The sequence below is a fragment of the Notamacropus eugenii genome, chromosome 5 (assembly GCF_028372415.1).
Source record: "Notamacropus eugenii isolate mMacEug1 chromosome 5, mMacEug1.pri_v2, whole genome shotgun sequence".
Lineage (NCBI taxonomy): Eukaryota > Metazoa > Chordata > Mammalia > Diprotodontia > Macropodidae > Notamacropus > Notamacropus eugenii.
The window spans coordinates 292,266,954-292,285,131 of NC_092876.1; the positions used below are offsets into that span (position 1 = coordinate 292,266,954).

Consider the following 18,178-nt stretch of genomic DNA (forward strand, 5'->3'; position numbering starts at 1 on the left):
CACAGATATATTGGAATATATTATTTTTTCGTAAACATAATAAATATATAAAAGAACAAATAAGAAAAGTATTTATGAAGTACTTACTACTGCAAAGCACCATATTCGTTGTATATCTGTATGTAACATTAAGTAAAAAGTATATCTATTTTAACATTTATGTATGGTCATATACGAACCAAACCTTACGGGGTATACTGATACATACATTAGATCATTACATGTCTTGTTCTCAATTGGTGAAAAGGTAATAATTTAGTTGCTGCTTGTGGGCCAGGTGCTAGGAATATAAAGACAAAAACATGAAATAATTCCACAAACTCTCAAGAAGCTTACAGTCTAGCAGGGGAACAGCATGTGCATTATATAAGTAGATACAGAATAAATACATACTAAAAAGGATATTTAAATACAAGGCCATTGGTGGAGAGGCACTGGATAGCATAACAAAAATCACCAAGTCACTGTATCTTAGTTGATAGCATTTTAACTTCCTCTAAGCTGTGTTAATTCTATACATATGATAGGCATCATTCTTGACAGTAATCAAAAATGGGTATACTTCAGTTGGATTGCTTTATCTTTAGGAATGAAATGTACCTCTTTTGACCTATTCAATATATCTTAACTTAAAATGCTAAAGTGTTACATAAAAATCTCTTGTGTATGTTAACACCCATGCTACGTATTAGTTATTAATGAAAACATTTCTACTACATACATTATTTAATGTTATCTCAGTACGAAAGGGGCACATAGCCTGATTGTTTAAGATGAAGTTTCATTTAGTTCTCAGATTGAAATAAAACTCTCAGTACATTCAAAGATCATGACATTTCACAAAACCCTCCGATTCATATTCTGTATTATGAATATGCCAAATACTATGTTTTCCATAATGTAGCTGGTGGATGTATATTATTAGAGTTAATCTATAAGCTTTCAATGGCACTTTATTGTAGAGCAAGTTAGATTCAGATTAGTATTTGTGTCAAAAAGGACCCACATGATACAAATTTGAAATAAATGCATTGAATTTCTACTGAGATCCAATACTTTCATCATTATTTTTAGCATTTACTATTTTTAAAGTGTTAGAATGGCCAGCTGTGCATGATAAGACATAACAAAATATATTTTCCATACATTGATTATCTAACATTACAAGCACCCTCAGAACAAATGAGCAATATTGCCATCTCTAATCGTCAACCCACCACCTTCCTCCCCTGTCCCCAGCATACTTCTCTATTCATCTTACCCATTTCTTTTAATTATCACTTTTATATACCTACTCACTAAAACTTGAAACTTAAAAGTCAGTTTTTCTGATTCATTCCCCATTTTTCTCCAAAACCTCTCATCCAATCCATCACCAAGTCTTGTCTATTGATGCTACTTGTCCAATGTCTATTCTACCTCTCTGTTCTCATTGCTGCCACTCTCCCAGTCCTCATAACTTCATCCCTGGACATTTATTGCATTCTCCTAACTGCTCTTCCTGGTCCCTCCTTCCCCCAATGCACCTTACTACCAAACATCATTTTTAATGTGGATCATAGTTCTTTGAAACCTTCTGTGGTTCCTAGCAATAGATACAGGAGGAAACACCTGGGATTTCAGTAGTATAGAGAATATGTGATTGAGGAAACTTCCTTATCCAACCTAGGTCAGAAACTTTTCCACAACCCTATAACCTTAAAGAGTTCCCCAGATCACTGAGAGAATAATTGACTGACCCAGAGTCACACAAACGGTTTGTGTCATAGAAGTTAAATCCAGGTCTTCCTGGCTTTCAATTTGGCTTTCTCTCCACTATGCCCAGCTGTGTTTTATGGCTCTTAAAAGTTAATTAAAAAATCCCAAACTCTTTAACTTGGCATTCAAGACCTTTCTCTGCAGGTTCTATATATTCCCCTTCTCTTAGCCTCCCCATCTCTGCAAATTAAATAGTATTTAAGGATTACATATAAAGTTTTCCATATAACGTCTTCTGCCCTTTTTAACCAGAAGTAATCATTACCTCATTTGAACCATCACAGCTCCATCTTTGCCCTTTCCTATGTGGCTCCGTCAGTACAACTAAGTGCTTTTCATAACATGGATATTCTATAAATGGTTATTGAATTCAACTGGGGCAGCTAGGTGGTGCAGTGGATAGAGCACCAGAGCAGGAGTCAGGAGGACCTGAGTTCAAATCTCACCTCAGATACTTGACACTCACTAGCTGTGTGACGTTGGGCAAGTCACTTAACCCCAATTGCCTCATCCTGGGCCACCTCCAATCATCCTGATGAATATCTGGTCACTGGATTCAGATGGCTCAGGAGGAGGAGTGAGATTGGTGACCTGCACAGCCCTCCCTCACTCAAAACAAAGTCAAGTGCAAGTCATGTCATCATTTCTCTGATGACATGGTCTTTTTTGGCAACGAAGGATGAATGCACACACAGCATTGAATTCAACTGAACTGTTAAATCCCTCTTAGGTTGAAAAGAACAGAAGAACAGTGAGAGAACAAAGGATAAATGTGTTAGCAGTATTTGTGTTTGTTTTGATGATCTTTGGATGAGATTCATTGTACCATTCAGTATTTTTTTATTAACCAGTCAGATATCTGCAAAACTTATACTGTGTTACAGTCTTAATGTAGACATATGAATTCAATTACTTTTATACTACATGCTTATTAAATATGAAAACAGGGTTATTTTATTTTTTCTAATTAAGCATTTATTTTCACTCCTACCCACAGCTTTTCTGTAAAAAAAAAAAAAAAGCTAACATTTATATTGGATAGCTAGGTGGTACAGTGTGGATAGAGTGCCAGGCCTGAAGTCTTGAAGACTCATCTTTCTGAGTTGAAATCTGGCCTCAGACATTTACTAGCTTGTGACCCTAGGTCACTTAATCACTTAAGCCTCAGTTTCCTCATATATAAAATGAGCTGAGAAAGGAAATGGCAAATCACCCCAGTGTTTTTGCCAAGGAAACCGCAAATGGGGTCATGAAGAGTCTGAAATGATTGATAAACAAAAGCATTTACATTATACTTTATAAAGGTTCTCTTATTTTGTCCTCATAACAATCTAAGAAGTAGGTGCTATTATTATTATTTCCTTTGCAAATATGGAAATGAGGCATAGTGAGGATAAATACTTGCCCAGGGTCACATATTTAGGTGGTACAGAATATACAGCAGAGTCTCTAGACTAGGTCTCTAGGAAGACCGGCATTCAAATCTGGTCTTAGATACTTATCATCTCTTTGATCCTGGGCAAGTCAAAACCTCTATTTACCTCAGTTTCCTCAACAATGAAATGGAGATAAGAACATCCTCTACCTCACCAGGTTCTTGTGAGGACTTCCTGCCATAGTAAACACCTAAAAATTCTTGTTCCTTTCCTAGAAAGTATCTGAGGCTGTATTTGAACTCAGATTAATCTAACTTCAAGAAGAAAGAAAGCAAGGAAAAGAGGGAGAGAAAGAAAAAAGAAGGAAGAAGCCAATTAATGAATATCATTCCCAGTTTCTAAGTCTTTGCCACTGGGGAAAAAAAGCTATTATAAATATATTTGTATTCCCTAGCTTGTTCCTTACATTCTCCCTCCTCACCTTAGCCTTTTGGCTTTCTTGATTTCCTTCAAGATGTGCATAAAATCTTACCTTCTGTCCCCACTCTACTACTCTCACCTGTGCCTTCCCTTTGAAATTATCCTCCAGCTACTGTGAATACATTTGACAGGTACATAGTGGTTTCCATGTTTTATTCCCTATTAGAATGTGAGACACTTTATGGCTGGGATGTTGTTTTTGCCTTTCTTTGTGTCCCCAGAGATTAGCATAGGACCTGGTATGAGGTAGGTAATTAACAAATAATTGTTGATGGTGAAAAACTTGAGTTCAATACAATTGGCCTTAAACAGGGCTCTAAATAGCGTATGGATCATAGCTTATAATTTTTAAATAACTATGTTTCTATAGTAGCATCCCATAAGGGTTTGAAATATAGAATTATAATTTTTAAAATCTGTTCCCCTTTGTGTTTCAGCCCCCAAGGGTCTCTTTTTGGTACCTAATTCTATTCATCCAATATGTTAACTTTTCCTACAAACTTTGTGTAATCTGCAAATTTAATAAACATGCTATCTGTGTCTTCATCCAAGTCATTGGTAAAAGTATAAAATAGGTCAGAGCTAAGAGTAGATTCCTGGAATAGTCCTAGAGACCACTCTCTAGGTTGACCTTAATGATTAATCTATTGATTAGATCTTGGGCTCAGGAATTCAAACAGTTCTGAGTCTTCCTAGTTGTACAACCATCTAGCTCATAGCTCTCCATCTTGTTCATGAAGATAACTATTTCCTTGTCTGCATGTTCACTAACCATGGTTGTCTATCCTTTCTTCTGCATTTCCATTACCCTTGTTTAAGAAAAAGGAACAGGTTGTGCATAACTAAAGACCTCTTTATATTTTTATCTTTATTATAAGCTATCTAGATACAAAATAAAATTATTCACCCTGTGACCCAACTAGATCTGATTAACTTCTCCATTTTGGTGAACTATGCCAGTCTTGGTATAAATATCCTGTCACTCGGGATTTATTCAAACTTTTCTAGCTTGGTAGAACTTAGAAAATGTTATTTTATTAAATAGTTTTCAAATACTGAGGGTCATTTCCATGCCCCAATAAAATATCAAAGCAGAACTTTTGGTTGTTGAGAGGGATAATCTATAGAAATATAAGGCACTTTTTATACATTGTCCTTTCTTTTCAATCAGTGAAGCAAGTTATTTTATTAAATACTCTTTATGTTCCAGGCATTGTGATTGGCACAGAGATACCAAAAAAATTGAAAGTCTTTTTATTCAATAAACTTACAAATTTATTGGGAGTGCCAACACCTACATATATAAATACATACAAAATACTTTCAAAGTAAATGCATGATCTCTTACTTTGGGGGAAGGATGAAAAGACACTAGTAGTTGAGGAAATCAAGAAAAGCCACACATGAGAAGTGAAACTTGAGCTGAGCTTAGAAGGAAACTAGAGAATCTACGAAGTTATGAATTCCCGAAATGAGGAATTGCCTCAGTGAAGGCATAAAGGTTAGAGATGGAATGTCATGTGTAAAAGAACGTCTGATTGGTCTATAGAATTAGTGCAGTAGAATAATGCTTAATAAAACTGGAAAAGTAGGTTAATGCCAATTTGAAAATAGCTTTAAAAACACAAGAGTTTATATTTGATTTAAATAGGTGTTAGGAAGCCACTGCAGTTTATTGAAATAGAGAATAAAATGATCAGACCTGGACTCTAGAAAAAAATATTTCTGAAACTTTATGATGGAGGAGAAAGTATATAGGGAAGATAAATGAGACAGAGGGTGGAGAGGACTGATTAGGAAACTTGTAATAATACAGGGAGGAAATATTATGACCCTGAAATAGAGTGGTGGACTTAGGAGTAAAGAGAAGGGAAGAAATTTGAGAGATGTTATAGAAGTAGAATTTAACAAAATTTGTCCATTGTTTTGCATAGATGGAGTGTGAAGGAGAATAAGAAGTCAGGAACTCCAAGGTTGGCATCATGGGAGATCCTCAGATCTCCTTTGGATTTCTTGTGTGTAAACACTATGGGAAAAGGCAAAATTCTAGTTTTAAAACTTTAAAATAAAATCATATCAAATTACATTTAGAAAGAATGAAAATGGAAAAATATGTCTTTAGGAATAGAAAAGAAAACATGAAGAGTACCTCTTTTGATTTGATTCAAAGTAAATCACCTATGTCATCTAATTAGGTTTTCATTTACTAGAAGTCTCATTCCTTTTCAAGAAGGCAATGTCATTATGATCCATAAATTATTTGAGTATTCATTCATTATTCTCAAGCATTTAAAAATCAAGTATCATGTAAATATGGCATCTGTTTTCCAGTCTGACTTTTTCTCTGGCTAATTGGACTTCAAACTCAATAAGTCCAAAATTGAATTCATTATCTTGACCCCTAAACCTGCCCTCCATCCAAACTTTTCTAATTTTATTGAGAGAATAATTTTTCTTCCATTTACCCCAGTTTGCAACTTTGGAATCATCCTTAATGCTTCATTCTCCCTCATCCCCTCATACGTAGTCAATTGAAAAGTCTTGTTAGTTCTGTGAAAATATTGCACATCACCCCTCTTTCCATCCCGAAGAGAATGTAAACACCTTGAGGCAAGAATGGATTTTTGTTTTGAATGAATGAATGAGTTTATTTTAGTTGTAGTAGTTCACTTTCACAATAGCATCTGCAAAAAAAAAAAAGAAGAAGAGAATTTTATGTTAAGCAAAGATGGAAAGCATTTTTTCCAGAAAAATGTTGTTCTCAAGTCTATTCACTTCAATATAGTACATAAACTTATGCCATAATCTTGAAATGATTCAATAATGAGCCTTTGTAAACTTAGTATGCATGGGCCATGACATAAAGGGCCATATATACTTTTCAGCTCTATAAGAACTCCTAGAGATTGTACACTTTTGGTATAGCCTTGAATCACTTTGGGTCCTGTCCATGCCAGCATCAACCAGCACAAGAGGGCATTTGAGACTAAAAATAGAAAAATAGAATCAGGCACTGTTTATTCCCTCAAATACTTTATCATCTAGTAGGAGAATATATGATGGTTAAAAAAATAATTACTTTCGAAGTGGGAAACTAGTTAGCACTATGGATAGAGTGCCTGACTTGGAGTTAGTAAGACCTGAGTTCAAATCTAACATGAGACACGTCCTAGCTATGTGACCCTGGGCAAGTCACATAGCATCTGTTTCCCTCAGTTTCCTCATCTGTAAAATGGAGATAATAATAGCACCTACCTCCCAGGGCAGTTGTGAGGATCAAATGTGATAATTGTGAAGTACTTAGCATAGTGCCTGGCATGTAGTAAGCACTGTATAAACACTAGCTTTTCTTAACTGTCATTAGATAGAATTCAATATGTATTAAGTGCTTGAAATATAAGTTCAAGTCATTGTGGAATATAAAGAATTTGTAAGATGAGGTGCAGACTAAGTGCTATACAAGGGGGAGAGGGATCATTTTCAGCATTCCAGAGTAAAAGACTCATGACAGAGTTTAGGATCTTGACTGGTTCTTGAAAGTGGCAAATGATCTCAGTAGGATAGTGACTTGTGGTTGGGCTTGAGTTCATTCCAGAATGGAAAATAGTGTGGACAGAGATGGTGATTCAAAAGAGAACAAAACAAGATGGCAGAATAGTGAAGAAGATCATACTTTGAAATCTAGTGATTGAAAATTTATTGCAAAAGGGCACCTTGGAGTGGCTAATACATTGAGATATTGTTTTTAAGCATTGGAGAGCTGTTGAAATTTGTGAACAGGAGAGTAATATGATAAGTAAGGTATGGAGTGTGGATTGGTAAATCCACAGGAAGCTATCACAAAGTATTGCAGTTAAAAAACCCTGAGTGTCTAAATGGTGATGGTGAACAGATGGAAATGATGAAAGCTACAGAACTGGCAAATTGATTGGATATTGAAGGTGAGGCAGAGAAGAATTGAAAAGATCTAAATCTAAATAACAAATAATAGTCAATATCTACATAGTTTTAGGTTTTCAAATTGCTTTACCTTTATTATCTGAGATGAAAAAAGGTGGTTCATTTGAATGTTTCATTGTTCAATACTCTAATAGAGGTATAGTCTCATTAATATTCATACTCCCCTTTATGGTGCAGAGTGTGACACATCTACCAACTCATGCTGTATGATTTTTTGCCATATTTTCCCCAAACCATGAGGTGGGGATGGTAGTCAACCTAAAATAATCAAAGCTTCTTCTAGATATCTTAACATTGTATACAAATGGAGTATTAGTGGGCTTTTGGTTCTTTCTCCCTCTCTCTGTGTAATGTACCCACCTCTTTTTCCATATATCTGCTAGATATTACTTTCTGTTCTAAAAATCTGATTATCAAAAATAGATGCCTATTTTGCATGCCTTATCCAGTTTTCTGAGGTGTTATACAAGGTAGTAGAATAGTCTAGCCATGAGATTTGTAAGATTGTCTTTAAAATATTTTGATATCTATGTTTCCACATAATTGGTTTTCATTGTAATCACATATATTTTATTTTATGCATTTAAAAGCATTAATATGAAAAGAGGACCATAGGTTTCACCAGGCTACCAAAGCAATCAACGACAACAAAAAAATAGGTTAAGAAGCCCTGATCTAGTGGAATGATCACTGAATTAAGTCGGAAGACCTGGGTTCTCATTGCTGCTACAATACACTTATTATGTAATTTTCAACAAATCATTTATTCTTTCTCCTCTTTAAAGTGAGAATATCATCTGCCCTGTCTACCTCCCTGGGTTACTGTAAGATCCTATACCATTTCAAAGGATCTCAGAGGATCCTATTAGAGAATATACTTGCAAATACTTTTAATCTACAAAGTATCATTCAAATGTAAATTATTGTTAGTGTTCATTCCACCTTTCCTTTTTGTTATACCCAGTCCTTTAGTGCTTGCTCATATAAACATTTTTGTGTTTTTAATTTGACATTAGAAGAGATTTCAAATATAGAATGTGTCTTTGTAGTTTGTATTTGTAATTTTTTTATGAAAGATGTCATGGATCAAGAAGTTGAATAAGTCAGAAACAGTCTGTATGACCTTACCCAAGTCAATTAACCTCTCAATGTTTATATATCCATATCTATAAATAGAAATAATAATACTGAACTATACCATAGCACTGTTGCCAAGTAACTCTAGATTCCTTGTAGCTATAATGTGATACAAATAATTAAATGTAAAAAGTGATTATAAAAAGATGAAAACAGATTATTAAAAAAGAGAAATCCAGGCAGGATGTTCCTACTATAATTGTAACATTTTGAGGTTTAGAGGATTTTCTTAAAAATCTTGTCTGGTGCCGTTGGCACAGATAGAACATAAAACTGGAAGATCTACTAGATTGACTGGTATGACATTCCTTATGTTCTTAGGTGCTAAATAAAACATGTCTTTTCAGATCATCGAGTCTCAGTGTAATCAGCATTTGTGAGGAAATAAATCAAACTGATATGGGCTTGTTTTCCTCATCAACAGCCAAAAAGAATGAATGTATATTTGTGGCTAAAGTGAGTTAACTACCCAAAAAGTTCAGACCAACTCTTTAAATTTGGGGAACTAAGGGAGCAGAGCCAAGATGCTGGAGCAAAAGCAGGGACTTATTAGAGCTATCTTCTCAAAACCAGTCAAAGACCTACAAAAAATACAGATTCTGGAGCTGTAGAACCCACAGAGACAGAGTGGAGCAGATCTCCAGCCCAGGACACCCTGGAAGATTGAATGGAAATGCCTATGGCACTGGGCTGGGAGCAGACCGCAGTTCAGCATGGACCACACCATAAATAGATGGAACCTGGAGAGGCCTGGGTGGGGTCGTGGGGCCTGAATCACTGGGACCTGTGGTGGTTTTCAGACTTCACAACCCCAAAACACCAAGAACAAATCTGAATGTCAGTGGAGGGGACCTGTCAGAACTGTTTGGGAGAGTAGAGTGATCTGACCTCAGCTCCAAGGCAACAGAGAGGACAGAGAAGTCTGTGACAGCTGCAGCAACAGCAGGGGCAATGGCAGCAGCTGTTTCTGGAGCTCTACACCCAAAGATTGAGGGAGGATTGAGCAGCTGATAGTACACCCTCCAAACCACACCGGAAGCAGAAAATTACCTTGGCAAGGAGTTCAAATAATTGGCTAGGGAAATGAGCAAAAACAGAGGGAAAAAGTCAAACTATAGAATCTTACTTTGGTGACAAGGAAGATCAAAACATACAACCACAAGGAGTCAAAAAAGTCAAAGCTCTTACATCCAAAGCCTCCAAGAAAAATATGAATGGGTCTTATGCCATGAAAGAGCTCAAATAAGATTTTGAAAATTAAGTAAGAGAAGTAGAGGAAAAATTGGGAAAAGAAATGACAGTGCTGAAAGAAAATCATGAAAAACAAGTCAACAGCTTGTTAAAGGGGATCCAAAAAAGCTCAAGAAAATAACACCTTAAAAAATAGACTAACAGACATGGCAAAAGAAGTCCAAAAAGCTACTGAAGAGAAGAATGCCTTAAAAAGCAGAATTGGCCAGATGGAGAAGGAGGTCCAAAAGCCCACTGAAGAAAATAATTCTTTTAAAATCAGAATAGAGAAGATGGAAGCTAATGATTTTATGAAAAATCAAGAAATTATAAAACAAGACCAAAAGAATGAAATAATAGGAGACAATGTGAAATATCTCATTGGACAAACAACTGATATGGAAAATAGATCCAGGAGAGATAATTTAAAAATTATTAGATTACATGAAAGCGATGATCAAAAAAGAGCCTAGACATCATCTTTCAGGACATTATCAAGGAATTCTGCCCTGACAGATATTATAGAACCAGTGGGTAAAATATATATTGAAAAAATCCACCGATTATCTTCTGAAAGAGATTCCCAAAAGAAAACTCCTACAAATATTGTAGCCAGACTCCAGAGCTCCCAGGTCAAGGAGAAAATATTGCAAGCAGCCAGAAAGAAACAATTCAAGTATTGTGGAAACATAATCAGGATAACACAAGATCTAGAAACTTCTACATTAAGGGGTTGGAGGGCTTGTAATATGATAATTCAGAGGTCAGAGGAGCTAGGATTAAAACCAAGAATCACATACCCAGCAAAGCTGAGTATAATGTTTCAGGGGGAAAAAGGGTCATTCAATGAAATAGAGGAGGTTCAAGCATTCTTGATGAACAGACCAGAGCTGAACAGAATATTTGACTTTCAAATGCAAGAGTAAAGAGAAGCATGAAAAGGTAAACAGGAAAGAGAAATCATAAGAGCCTTACTAAAGTTGAACTGTTTACATTCCTACATGGAAAGATGATATTTGTAACTCTTGAGACTTTTCTCAGTATTAGGCTAGTTGGGGGGAGACAGAGGGCACACAGCATGAATTGAATATGAAGCAATGATATCTAAAAACATAAAATTAAATGGTGAGAGAGGAATATATTGGGAGAAGGAGAAAGGGAGAAATAGAATGGGGTAAATTATCTCTTACTTAAAGGAGGCAAGAAAAAACTTTTTCAATGTAGGGGAAGTGAGGGAGGTGAGAGGTAAAGAGTAAACCTTATTCTCATTGGATTTGACTTAAGAAGGGAATAACATGAACACCCAATTTGGCATGAAAACTATCTTATGCAATGGGAAAGTAGTGGGAAAAGGCATAAGCAGAGAGTGAGGAGATGATAGAAGGGAGGGCAAATGGGAGGAGAGGGTAATTAGAAGTAAACACTTTTGAGAAGGGATAGGGTCAAAAGAGAATAGAATAAATGGGGGGCAAGATAGGATGGAGGGAAAATATAGTTACTCTTTTACAACATGACTGCTATGGAAGTGTTTTGCATGATACACATGTATAACCTATATTGAATTGCTTGTCTTCTCAATGAGAGTTGGTGGGGAGGGAGGAAGGAAGAGAAGTTGGAACTCAACATTTTAAAAACAAATGTTAAAATTGTTTTTTACATGCAACTTGAAAATAAGACATACAAGCAATGGAGTATAGAAATCTGTCATGCCCTACAAGAAAATAGAGGGGAGCAGCATAAGAGAAGGAAGGGCAGATTGGGAGAAGGGGTAATCAGAATGCACAGCTTCTTGGGGTAGGTGGAGGGGAGAGATAAGGAGAAAATTTGGAACTAAAAATCTTGTGGAAGTGAATGTTGGAAACTAAAAATTAATTAACTAGCTAACTTAAAATTTTTCAAATAAATAAATTTGAGAGGTTAGATTCTAACTAATGAGCTCTTACTTTGCTTTTTCATTTATTCTTAAGTACATCAATACCTACATACAGAGAGAAGAGAGAGAGAAAGAGAGAAATTGAGAGAGAAAGAGAGAGACAGAGTCAGTCAGTCAGTCAGACAAGGACATGCAGAATGTTTGCTGCATGAGATGTTCTTGGCAGGGAGGGCTACAATGACAATGTCTCTGACCTCAGTACTTTATAATTAAATGATTATATACAATAAAAGGAATCAAATAAATGCATGACTACACAGACATGTCTAAACAGACTATATAGCATATTAATAAAGAAGTATTTTCAATATTTAGTTATCTACAGGTAGATTATCTCTAGACCCCAGAAGCTGGGTGGCATAGTGCATGGAGTTCTGGACTTGTACTCAGGACAATATGAGTTCAAACCCTGTCTCAGATGTTTACTGACTATGTAACCCTGGTCAGGTGATTTAATCCTCAACCTCAGATTCCTCATGTGTAAAATGGAAATAACAACAGCACTAATTTTACAGGGTTATTATGAGCATTAAATGAGAAAATATGTGTAATGTATTTTTAAACCTTACATAAATACTAATTATTACTATTATTATCATGACTTTGTATTATTACTAATATAGTTATTGTCTACAATTTATCAACTTAATTAAACATGTCTTACTCATATTTATATTTATATGAAGTTTCGATCTCTAACAGAATAACTCTTAAAGAATGTTTTTTTTTTCCTTTTGGTGAAGATGGTATGTCATATATTTTACTGTGTTTGTGTGCTTATCTATCATCTATTTATATCCTTCTATCTAAATGTATACAGATATATATTTTGTATATGTATGTGTGTAGGGGGTTGTTTGTGTGTGTGTGTATGTGTGTGTGTGTGTGTGTGTGTGTGTGTGTGTGTATGTGTAGCAGTTAGGCGACACAGTAGACACAGTGCCAGGCCTGGAATCAGGAAGACAGAATTCAAATCTGGCATTCAAATCTGGCCTCAAATACTTACTAGTTGAGTGATCTTAGCAATTCATTTAATCCTGTTTGCCTCAGTTTCTTCACCTCTAAATGAGCTGGAGAAGGAAATGGCAAACCTCTTAATTATCTTTACTAAGAAAAACCTAAATGTGGTCTTGAAGAGTCAGATACAACTGAAAGAAATGGATGACAACAATATATTTCTGTGTGTATGTTAACACATGTATTTATGTATGTACATTTGTGTATACATGCATGTATGTATATATACACACAGACACACACAAATACGCACATGTATGTGTATGAGATAAATAATTCCTGAGGGAGAAGGTCAAGGTAACAACACACAGAAATAGCAAAAAGAGAGTGTGCTGATGAAACAAGCTCAGGCCATTTCTTATTTGGGAGCAATAGACAATGTAATGATAAAAATTCAACCTAGAACTGTGATAGAAAGAATATTTCTTCTAATCCTCTTCTTGAATTACTTGGCTTGACAGTTTCAGCAGTCTGATAAGTGTTCTGGTGATTGACCTTTAGATGGTCAATTTAAGAAAAACATCATATGGTCATAGGATTTAGTACTGTAAGATTACTTAAGATAATATGTCCTACCTACTTGATTTCACAGGTGAGGAAACTGAGCTCCAGAGAGTTTCAGTGATTTGTCCAAGATCACAAAAGTAGAAGAGTCAAGATTTGAACCTGTGTATTTTGACTCCAATTACATTTCCTTTGCCATTATACCATGGGACTCTTTGCTCCAATATCCTCTGCTTCTACTGTTCAACTCCAGCCGTTCCTCCCCCATAACTTCCAACTCAGACATCTAATAGATCATTCTTAAGCACTTATGTTTAGGTTTAATAGTACAGCTTCTCCATGCTAATATTGTCATTTGCTATGGGGCTATTATTCATAGTTTAAATTATTTTGTTTTCTATTATCAACAACTGCCGAACCATGAATAGCTTTGAGAGTAGTTCTAATTTCCTTCTTGATGTTACGGTTACCAATGCTCTCTTTATGGAAGTCAAAAATTCAAACTATGATCACTTTCATTACAGATAAAAAGACTTGTGGACCTCATGAATTTCAGTGTAAAAACAACAACTGTATACCAGATCACTGGCGGTGTGATAGCCAGAATGACTGCAGTGATAATTCAGATGAAGAAAACTGCAGTAAGTAACTTTCAACTAATATGGTGAACCTGATAGCTTATTCAAGAAGCAAGACAGCATATCTTTAATATGGATAAAGTATAAATTTCATCCTGGATACCCCACAGCCTACATTTTCATCTACATGGTCACTTTTAGACAAGGATATTCCTACTAAATTGATCCAGGTCCCAAATTGTATTATTACTGACACAGTTCTGAAGATTGGTTTAAAAAAATCACAAGGATTTAATGCATCACATTAATTTATAATAAAAATAAGCCTCTAATGCATGTTCATACAGTGAGCTGAATGATGTGGAGGCAGAGCAAAACATATCATTCTCTAGCAGACTGAATCATTTAATTTTATCCTTTTAGTGCTATTAGTTCACTTATACACACTATTTGGTAGAGTGTCATTTAGTCTCCCAGGGAACAGTTGCAGAGTTCATTTCTTCAAAGAGTAGATGTTTTTGAACATGTGGCTTAAATGACTTTTCTTTAAAATAAAATTTTAAAAGTAAAGTATTGTCCCCTCCTGCCTCTCGAAACAGGTTCCAGTAAAGTAAAAAACAACAATTATTCAATCATATTGCTTCCCGAGACAGAATTCTAAAAATGTAACATCTCTAAACTCTCATATTACTTCCTAAATCTGTTTCTTTGAACCCATTTAAGACATAAAATGAAACTCATATCAGACTGAACTAAGATACAATACAATTTGATTATATAAAGGTAGATACCCAACAAGCATGTTTCAAGCACCAACACCATGTAGATTCCAATGTTTATCATAGGGAATACCAAGAAAAAATGAAAAACAGTCCTTAGAAATCATAAAATTCTATGGAGGGTGCACAACATGTAAATACATACATACTACATGTGATCATTTGATAACTTGAATGTGTATTGTCAGTCAGTCACCTCACAATCAGTAAACATCTATTAACAGTAATATACTCCAGGCACTGTGACAAACACCTCTGATACAAAGAAAGGCAAAAAAAAGTCCCTGGCCTCAAGGAACTCACAAACTAATGGAAGAGATAAAATATAAATTAGTAGACACAAAAAAGTATAAGGAAGGCAATTTCCAAAAATGGCACCAACTAGTTAGAAGGGACTAAAGAAAGCCTCCAGTGAAAGATGGTGTTTGATCTGAGGGGAAGCGAGGTAGCACGGTGGAAACAGCACTGGGCTTGGAATCCAGAAGAATCATCTTTTTAAATTGAAATTTGGCCTCGGACAAGTGACTTGGCCGGTGACCCCTGGCACATCACTTAATTTTGTTTGCCTCAGTTCCACATCTGTAAAATGAGCTAGACAGGGAAATGGCAAACCATTCCAGTATCTTTGCCAAGAAAACCCCGAAGTAAGATCCATGCAAAGATGGACAGAACTGAAATGACTCAAAAACAAAAATCTGATCTGAGTCTTGACAAAAAGCTGGGGAAACTAAGAGACTGAGTTGAGAAGGAAAAGCATTTCAGGAATGGAGAGTGCAGACAGTGCAAAGGTGAACATTTAAGAAGCAGCAAATAGACCAACATGGCTAAATTGTAGAGTCCACGGAGAGAATTACACTTGTAAGAAGAGTAGAAAGGTAGGGGCCAGGTGGAGAAGAGTCTTAAAATGCCAGAAAGAGGACATTATTCTTTAATTTCAGAGATGATAGGGAGCCATAGTGAAGTTAATTTTTCAGAACACTTCTACATCTGTAAAATTTTATATGTCTTTCTAGCTGTGGTTAATGTTTTGTTCTTCCAACAGGAAAAGGCCTAAACTAAGAATTCTAGAAATGAAATTTTCAAACATGATCTATGTTCTATCGGTTCAGTTATAAACTGGTCAATCATTAAGCTGTTTGGTCATAAAAACACCCACAGAAATGTCTTTGCTCCTACATATTTTTAATTTTTTATATTAATTTACAAATTATATAGATCAGAGGAATCAAATATGTGGTTTACAATTCACAAGTGACCCACACCATTTCTGAGTACATCTGGACCAGATTAAAATTAAATTAAATTAAAATTAAAAATTGGAAATATTTAACAGAATAAGTAAAAATATAATAAAATGTGGATTATGTTAATGTGTGGTTTTCTAAGTCAATATATGGTCCACAGAGATCCTTATGAATAGTTTAGTGGTCCTTGTTTCTGTTTGATTTTGATACCACTGATATTGATGATATTGACTCAGCATCAAATAGATATCAGTACCCCTTCTATAGTGCATATTCCCCATAAAATATGACTCAATCTTTAAGAAAATCTTTAAGAAAAGAGAGAGCTTTCAAGAGATTTCAACTAGGTATTCTTTCGATTGGAAAGAATGCTACACTTGGTTAATATCACCTCAGATATTTACTGTGTGACCATAAAAATTCCATTTGACTTCTAGTCTTCAGCTCTTAAATGAGTAGAATAATATTTTTCACTACCGGTATCCCAGAAGGTTGTGAAGAAAGTACTTTATAAATCTTAAAGTGCCATACAGGAGAGGGCTCTTATTAATACAATTTTGTTTTGAATTCTGTTACTCAGTTTTCACATGATGTAATTAGAAAATATTGATGGCTTATGAGCCAAAAAATGATGTCATCAGAATAATGATAATAGGTACAGTCTTTAAAAAAAATCATATTACTACAGTCCAGCTTTAGAGCTGGAAGGGAGCTGAAGGAATGTCCAGATCAGCTTCAGAATTGGGAACCTAGAAGACTCTCACTAGAGGGCAACTATTGCCTATACAGGAAATCTGGGGAAATGTGAAAGATGAAGAACTTTAAACTTTCTTTGTAATGTGCTTAGTTGTAAGATATCGAAGTGGAAATTCATTGTAAAATGTCAGCTATTCAGAAATAGAGAGAAGGTGAGAGGTCAAAGCCGGACGTGTAAAATTTGGAATAATTTTGTGAAGGGGGTAATTGAACTGTGTAAATGCGTGTACTCCTACAGGACAGCACAAAGGGAGAGGAAGGGTCTAAAAGAGCATAATAGAAAAAATAGCAGCTATAGCAGTAAAATACATACATATATGTGTGTATTTGTATGTTTATGGACATATATATATCTATATATACATTTTTCTGTGTACATGAGTGTATGTATATAAGTCAATTCAAACAACAAGGGGTAAGTGCCTGCTATGTTCCCGGAGGGGCAGCGAGGTGATGTAGTAGATAAAGTGCCCAACCTAGAGTCAGGAAGGCTCCTCTTTCTGAGTTCGAATCTGACCTCCAACACTTCAGCTATATGATCCTGGGCAAGTCACTTGACCTTGTTTGGCTCAGTTTTCTCATCTGCAAAATGAGCTAGAGAAGGAAATGTCAAACCACTCATGTATCTCTTCCAAGGAAATCCCAAATGGGGTCAGGAAGAGTTAGACTTAACTGAAAAAATAAGTGAACAATAAGATGTCAGGAATTATGTTAAGCACTAGAGATACAAATGAGAAAAAAAAAGATATCCCTTACTTTCAAGGAGTTTGAAATCTAATCTAATGATAATTCTGAAAACAAATCTGGAAAGTAGGGAGAGGAGTTGGGGGCTAGTCAGTCCTGGGGGGGGGGGATTTTATGTTTCCATAGAATCAAAACCAAACAGAGAGACAGATGGGAAGTGGATAACGAGTTGGAAAATCCAATTTCTGCCTTTTATGAAGACAAGTCCATAAAGGTATGCAATGCAGTGTTGGTCCCTACTCTCTAAAAGTTTATAATAATAATTAGTATGAATTTAGATATTGATTTAATGTTTGCAAAGAACTTTACAGATATTACCTCATTTTATCCTCATATTAGCCCCAGAGAGTAGGTTTTATTATTATTTCTATGTATAGATGAGGAAAATGAAGCAGGCAGCAGTTGTGACTTGTCCAAGGTCACATAGCTTGTAAGTATCTGAGACTGAAGTTTATACTAGTGGCCCTGACTAAAGATGGTGAACTCTATCCACTGTGCCCCCTATCTGTTGTTTATAGCCCAAAACAAGTATTATTTATGAATCAGCAAAGGTTATTAAAGCTAAAACAGATTTTTTAAAAAATGTTGAACCAAGAAAAGAATGAATAACAAAACATACACACAAAATAGAGTGAATTGACTTTAGTGAAGATCGGTGGTAGTTGCTGCAAAGAATTCTGGA

General features: G+C 35.4%; 1 protein-coding gene across 3 annotated transcripts in view; it reads left to right on the forward strand.

The window, feature by feature from the left end:
- Positions 1–18,178, forward strand: part of LRP1B (LDL receptor related protein 1B) — a 2,222,640-nt gene that overhangs the window by 1,987,885 nt on the left and 216,577 nt on the right. For 2 of the 3 annotated variants that reach the window (XM_072613193.1, XM_072613191.1), the window contains one exon: positions 13,920–14,036. The exons of the other annotated variant lie outside the window; for it this stretch is intronic. In XM_072613193.1, coding sequence (XP_072469294.1) covers positions 13,920–14,036 — 117 coding nt within the window. The remainder of the gene's footprint in view (positions 1–13,919; positions 14,037–18,178) is intronic. 3 annotated transcript variants of the gene reach the window in all.